Genomic DNA, 7,500 nt, shown 5'->3' on the forward strand with positions numbered 1-7,500 from the left:
GTGTGTGTGTGTGTGTGCGTGTGTGTAAGAGACCCCCACCATCTCTCTCAGGGTGTGTGTGTGTGTGTGTGTGTGTGTGTGTGTGTGTGTGTGTGTGTGTGTGTGTGTGTAAGAGACCCCCACCATCTCTCTCAGGGTGTGTGTGTGTGTGTGTGTGTGTGTGTGTAAGAGACCCCCACCATCTCTCTCAGGGTGTGTGTGTGTGTAAGAGACCCCCACCATCTCTCTCAGGGTGTGTGTGTGTGTGTGTAAGAGACCCCCACCATCTCTCTCAGGGTGTGTGTGTGTGTGTGTAAGAGACCCCCACCATCTCTCTCAGGGTGTGTGTGTGTGTGTGTGTGTGTGTGTGTGTGTGTAAGAGAACCCCACCATCTCTCTCAGGGTGTGTGTGTGTGTTTGTGTGTGTGTTTGTGTGTGTGTTTGTGTGTGTGTGTGTGTGTGTGTGTGTGTGTGTGTGTGTAAGAGACCCCCACCATCTCTCTCAGGGTGTGTGTGTGTGTGTGTGTGTAAGAGACCCCCACCATCTCTCTCAGGGTGTGTGTGTGTGTGTGTGTGTAAGAGAACCCCACCATCTCTCTCAGGGTGTGTGTGTGTGTGTGTGTGTGTGTGTGTGTGTGTGTAAGAGACCCCCACCATCTCTCTCAGGGTGTGTGTGTGTGTGTAAGAGACCCCCACCATCTCTCTCAGGGTGTGTGTGTGTGTGTGTGTGTGTGTGTGTAAGAGAACCCCACCATCTCTCTCAGGGTGTGTGTGTGTGTGTGTGTGTGTGTGTGTGTGTGTGTGTGTGTAAGAGACCCCCACCATCTCTCTCAGGGTGTGTGTGTGTGTGTGTGTTTAGGAGACTAATCGTGTGTGTGTGTTTAGGAGTATAATCTAAAGTATGTGGACATGGTTGAAGACCAGATGAACGAAGCCCTGACAACATACCATAAACCAGTGGATGGTGACAACTACGTCCGCCGTACCAACCAAAGGTCAGGGGTCAACGATCGCTGGATGTCACAGATTCAATCTGACAGTTCCGTTTCAGTACCTTTCTCTGATTGTGCGTATGTATGTGTGTGTGTGTGTGCTGCAGGCTGCAGAGGCCCAGTGTGTATCTGCCAGTGCATCTGTATGGACAGCTGGTACATGATAAAACAGGCTGTCTACTGCTGGGGGCTCAGGTAACCCCCCAACACCAGTGTGAGACTACAGGCTTTACTGTGGGTACACGCTGTTTACCCTGTGTGTGTGTGTGTGTGTGTGTGTGTGTGTGTTTCAGAATGTTGTCCCGGCTCTCAGCTGCACTGTCCGCTCACCTGCGCTGGACACGTGGGAGGAAATTAAACGTCTGAAGGTAGCTCTGTGGGCTCTGGTGAGAAGTGTGTGTGTGGGGGGGGGGGGGGGGGGTGTGGGCTCTGGTGAGTTAGGAGTGTGTTTTGTTACCAGAACATCCATCACAACCCTGACCTGTTTCAGCCTGGTTTCCCACTCAGCACAGCACAACAGCTAGTGCATAGTCACCCTGACCCTGGCCCCTACCCCTACTCCGACCCTAACCATGGTTACCATGGTTGTGTTAGCGAGTGTTTAGAATATGACCGTGGTTGTGTTAGCGAGTGTTTAGAATATGACCGTGGTTGTGTTAGCGAGGGTTTAGAATATGACCGTGGTTGTGTTAGCGAGGGTTTAGAATATGACCGTGGTTGTGTTAGCGAGGGTTTAGAATATGACCGTGGTTGTGTTAGCGAGGGTTTAGAATATGACTGTGGTTTTGCTGTTGAGTTTAAGATGTTTATTATGACCCTGGGTTTGTTAATGTTGGTTTGTTTGTTTATAGGGGAATATTGGCAGCTTGAACTGGGGTGTCAACCTGCTACAGGAGGAGGGCGTGGTGCCAGATATCATAACACTGGCACCGCACTGTGATGTGCCATCTTCCTGTTTGTTACAGAGCTGCCGCCCGTACGCGACCAAGCACCTGCGCGTCCTCCTGCGTGCTAACGTGGAGGTCTTCGGCAGCTGAGCGGTGGAGCTGCTCATCACACAGCTTCGTGACATCAGCAAGCTCAGTGGAGGCACTGGACATCCTGGACAAAGCCTGTGAGGAGAAGGTGAGGTCTGGATGAGAGGAGGGGAGTGAGAGGGGAGTGAGAGGGGAGAGGATGAGATCCTGAATTTACAGGCAGGTGTGTGAGATTAGTAGTGCTGTAGGGTTAGTGGGTTCGTGTGTGTGTGTGTGTGTGTGTTTAGGAGACTAATCGTGTGTGTGTGTTTAGGAGTATAATCTAAAGTATGTGGACATGGTTGAAGACCAGATGAACGAAGCCCTGACAACATACCATAAACCAGTGGATGGTGACAACTACGTCCGCCGTACCAACCAAAGGTCAGGGGTCAACGATCGCTGGATGTCACAGATTCAATCTGACAGTTCCGTTTCAGTACCTTTCTCTGATTGTGCGTATGTATGTGTGTGTGTGTGTGCTGCAGGCTGCAGAGGCCCAGTGTGTATCTGCCAGTGCATCTGTATGGACAGCTGGTACATGATAAAACAGGCTGTCTACTGCTGGGGGCTCAGGTAACCCCCCAACACCAGTGTGAGACTACAGGCTTTACTGTGGGTACACGCTGTTTACCCTGTGTGTGTGTGTGTGTGTGTGTGTGTGTGTGTTTCAGAATGTTGTCCCGGCTCTCAGCTGCACTGTCCGCTCACCTGCGCTGGACACGTGGGAGGAAATTAAACGTCTGAAGGTAGCTCTGTGGGCTCTGGTGAGAAGTGTGTGTGGGGGGGGGGGGGGGGGTGTGGGCTCTGGTGAGTTAGGAGTGTGTTTTGTTACCAGAACATCCATCACAACCCTGACCTGTTTCAGCCTGGTTTCCCACTCAGCACAGCACAACAGCTAGTGCATAGTCACCCTGACCCTGGCCCCTACCCCTACTCCGACCCTAACCATGGTAACCATGGTTGTGTTAGCGAGTGTTTAGAATATGACCGTGGTTGTGTTAGCGAGTGTTTAGAATATGACCGTGGTTGTGTTAGCGAGGGTTTAGAATATGACCGTGGTTGTGTTAGCGAGGGTTTAGAATATGACCGTGGTTGTGTTAGCGAGGGTTTAGAATATGACTGTGGTTTTGCTGTTGAGTTTAAGATGTTTATTATGACCCTGGGTTTGTTAATGTTGGTTTGTTTGTTTATAGGGGAATATTGGCAGCTTGAACTGGGGTGTCAACCTGCTACAGGAGGAGGGCGTGGTGCCAGATATCATAACACTGGCACCGCACTGTGATGTGCCATCTTCCTGTTTGTTACAGAGCTGCCGCCCGTACGCGACCAAGCACCTGCGCGTCCTCCTGCGTGCTAACGTGGAGGTCTTCGGCAGCTGAGCGGTGGAGCTGCTCATCACACAGCTTCGTGACATCAGCAAGCTCAGTGGAGGCACTGGACATCCTGGACAAAGCCTGTGAGGAGAAGGTGAGGTCTGGATGAGAGGAGGGGAGTGAGAGGGGAGTGAGAGGGGAGAGGATGAGATCCTGAATTTACAGGCAGGTGTGTGAGATTAGTAGTGCTGTAGGGTTAGTGGGTTCGTGTGTGTGTGTGTGTGTGTGTGTGTGTGTGTGTGTTCCTGCAGGCCAACCTTTATGCGCTCACACACATGAAACCAGCACTAACACACCTGGGTGAGAAAGGACAACTGCTGCAGCTCAGGTGAGAACACACACACACACACACACTAAAACAAACACACAGACTAATATACACACACACACTAAAACAAACACACAGACTAATATATACACACACACACACACACACACTAAAACAAACACACAGACTAATATATACACACACACACACACACACACTAAAACAAACACACAGACTAATATACACACACACACACACACTCACACGGAACACAACGCACACTCACATACACAATACACAACATGTCTGCCCACGCTCACAGTCTCACTCTCACATCGTCCGTGTGCTCTGTAACTGTGTGTGTATGTGCTGTAACTGTGTGTGTGGGTGGGTGTGCTCTGTAACTGTGTGTGTGTGTGTGTGTGTGTGTGCTGTAACTGTGTGTGTGTGTGCTCTGTAACTGTGTGTGTGTGTCTCCTGGTTAGATTCCCGTCCATTCTGAAGGGTTTCGTCTACCTCAGTGACAGAGGTTACGTCAGCAAGCAGCTGGAGAAATGGCACAATGTGAGACCCCCACCATCTCTCTCAGGGTGTGTGTGTGTGTGTGTGTGTGTAAGAGACCCCCACCATCTCTCTCAGGGTGTGTGTGTGTGTGTGTGTGTGTGTGTAAGAGACCCCCACCATCTCTCTCAGGGTGTGTGTGTGTGTGTGTGTGTGTGTAAGAGACCCCCACCATCTCTCTCAGGGTGTGTGTGTGTGTGTGTGTAAGAGACCCCCACCATCTCTCTCAGGGTGTGTGTGTGTGTGTGTGTGTGTGTGTGTGTGTATAAGAGACCCCCACCATCTCTCTCAGGGTGTGTGTGTGTGTGTGTGTGTGTGTGTGTGTGTGTGTGTGTGTGTGTGTGTGTGTGTGTGTAAGAGACCCCCACCATCTCTCTCAGGGTGTGTGTGTGTGTGTGTGTGTGCGTGTGTGTAAGAGACCCCCACCATCTCTCTCAGGGTGTGTGTGTGTGTGTGTGCGTGTGTGTGTGTGTGTGTGTGTGTGTGTGTGTAAGAGACCCCCACCATCTCTCTCAGGGTGTGTGTGTGTGTGTGTGTGTGTGTGTGTAAGAGACCCCCACCATCTCTCTCAGGGTGTGTGTGTGTGTAAGAGACCCCCACCATCTCTCTCAGGGTGTGTGTGTGTGTGTGTAAGAGATCCCCACCATCTCTCTCAGGGTGTGTGTGTGTGTGTGTAAGAGACCCCCACCATCTCTCTCAGGGTGTGTGTGTGTGTGTGTGTGTGTGTGTGTGTAAGAGAACCCCACCATCTCTCTCAGGGTGTGTGTGTGTGTTTGTGTGTGTGTTTGTGTGTGTGTTTGTGTGTGTGTGTGTGTGTGTGTGTGTGTGTGTGTGTAAGAGACCCCCACCATCTCTCTCAGGGTGTGTGTGTGTGTGTGTGTGTAAGAGACCCCCACCATCTCTCTCAGGGTGTGTGTGTGTGTGTGTGTGTAAGAGAACCCCACCATCTCTCTCAGGGTGTGTGTGTGTGTGTGTGTGTGTGTGTGTGTGTGTGTAAGAGACCCCCACCATCTCTCTCAGGGTGTGTGTGTGTGTGTAAGAGACCCCCACCATCTCTCTCAGGGTGTGTGTGTGTGTGTGTGTGTGTGTGTAAGAGAACCCCACCATCTCTCTCAGGGTGTGTGTGTGTGTGTGTGTGTGTGTGTGTGTGTGTGTGTAAGAGACCCCCACCATCTCTCTCAGTGTGTGTGTGTGTGTGTGTGTTTAGGAGACTAATCGTGTGTGTGTGTTTAGGAGTATAATCTAAAGTATGTGGACATGGTTGAAGACCAGATGAACGAAGCCCTGACAACATACCATAAACCAGTGGATGGTGACAACTACGTCCGCCGTACCAACCAAAGGTCAGGGGTCAACGATCGCTGGATGTCACAGATTCAATCTGACAGTTCCGTTTCAGTACCTTTCTCTGATTGTGCGTATGTATGTGTGTGTGTGTGTGCTGCAGGCTGCAGAGGCCCAGTGTGTATCTGCCAGTGCATCTGTATGGACAGCTGGTACATGATAAAACAGGCTGTCTACTGCTGGGGGCTCAGGTAACCCCCCAACACCAGTGTGAGACTACAGGCTTTACTGTGGGTACACGCTGTTTACCCTGTGTGTGTGTGTGTGTGTGTGTGTGTGTGTGTGTGTGTGTGTGTGTGTGTGTGTGTGTGTGTGTTTCAGAATGTTGTCCCGGATCTCAGCTGCACTGTCCGCTCACCTGCGCTGGACACGTGGGAGGAAATTAAACGTCTGAAGGTAGCTCTGTGGGCTCTGGTGAGAAGTGTGTGTGTGGGGGGGGGGGGGGGGGGGGGTGTGGGCTCTGGTGAGTTAGGAGTGTGTTTTGTTACCAGAACATCCATCACAACCCTGACCTGTTTCAGCCTGGTTTCCCACTCAGCACAGCACAACAGCTAGTGCATAGTCACCCTGACCCTGGCCCCTACCCCTACTCCGACCCTAACCATGGTAACCATGGTTGTGTTAGCGAGTGTTTAGAATATGACCGTGGTTGTGTTAGCGAGTGTTTAGAATATGACCGTGGTTGTGTTAGCGAGGGTTTAGAATATGACTGTGGTTTTGCTGTTGAGTTTAAGATGTTTATTATGACCCTGGGTTTGTTAATGTTGGTTTGTTTGTTTATAGGGGAATATTGGCAGCTTGAACTGGGGTGTCAACCTGCTACAGGAGGAGGGCGTGGTGCCAGATATCATAACACTGGCACCGCACTGTGAAGTGCTGTCTGTCCGTGGGTCCGACACACACTCACGTGCACACACACGCACACCTGCACACGCAGTAGCCCTTTGGTTCCTGTGTGAATGAGTTCGCTGACGCGTCCACCCCCGGTGCAGTACGTGTGTGTATGTGCTGGGAGTGATTGCCAGGACGCCGGCCGGTTCTGACCTTCTCAAGGCTTTGGGCTGAGACTCGGTACGTCATGGTTGCAGGCGCCAGTGGCCCGTCGCCCCTGACGATGTGGACCCGCATCCCTCTGGGGAGCTGTGGTCCATACTGAGCACGCTCAGTCTGAACTCAGACTCCATCAGCTCACCACACAGCAGCGAGAGTGAGAGTCCGCACAGTGAGTGCACACACACACACACACACACACACACTCACACACACACACACACACACACACACACACACACACACACACACACACACTCTCTCACACACACTCACACACACACACACACACACTCTCACACACACACACACACACTCTCACACACACACACACACACACACACTCTCACACACACTCTCACACACACACACACACACACACACACACACACACACACACACACACACACTCTCACACGGCTGTGTGCACAAACACAAACACACAAGCGCACATATGTGGCCCTGCTCTGTGCTCTAAGTGTGTGTGTGTGCGTGTGTGTTAAGTCCTGCTCTATGTTCTAAATCCCAGAAGGAGCGGACGACCTTCACTCTGCTCAGCTCCTCAGGGTGGGGCCAAACCGCCTCCTCAACTCCCTGACCAGCACGGAACCGCGTGACGCCCCGAGCGACCCCTGGAGTGACCCCGTGACCCAAAACGCCCCCCGTCCTGTAGCCGGCGCAGTATGTGCGGGGAAGCTGTGGATGTGGAGGTCAGAGGTGAGCGTAGCAGGGAGCACCTGGTGTGCGACAGCGTCTCCCCACTGCCGGCGGGCGCCGTGACCTTCAAGATTCGCAGCCAGAGCGTCAACACTGACACCACCACCAGTGACGTCACCTCTCTGAGCTCCTCCCCCTCACGGGAGACCGCCCCGGCCGTCGCCATGGATACAGACGGCAGCAGCCTCAGATCGGCA

At 52.2% G+C, this 7,500-nt stretch overlaps 1 protein-coding gene and 1 pseudogene across 1 annotated transcript; both read left to right on the top strand.

Annotated features, from left to right (window-relative positions):
- The window catches only part of LOC113568471, a 21,000-nt pseudogene that overhangs the window by 6,708 nt on the left and 6,792 nt on the right, over positions 1-7,500 (top strand).
- Positions 2,268-3,378, top strand: LOC118241424 (rapamycin-insensitive companion of mTOR-like). The gene is made up of 4 exons (XM_035526407.1): positions 2,268-2,371; positions 2,476-2,563; positions 2,662-2,736; positions 3,298-3,378. The coding sequence occupies exons 1-4, from the start codon at positions 2,286-2,288 to the stop codon at positions 3,367-3,369; spliced, it is 321 nt and encodes a 106-aa protein (XP_035382300.1). The 5' UTR covers positions 2,268-2,285; the 3' UTR covers positions 3,370-3,378.

Source organism: Electrophorus electricus, chromosome 5 (assembly GCF_013358815.1).
Source record: "Electrophorus electricus isolate fEleEle1 chromosome 5, fEleEle1.pri, whole genome shotgun sequence".
NCBI classification, from domain to species: domain Eukaryota; kingdom Metazoa; phylum Chordata; class Actinopteri; order Gymnotiformes; family Gymnotidae; genus Electrophorus; species Electrophorus electricus.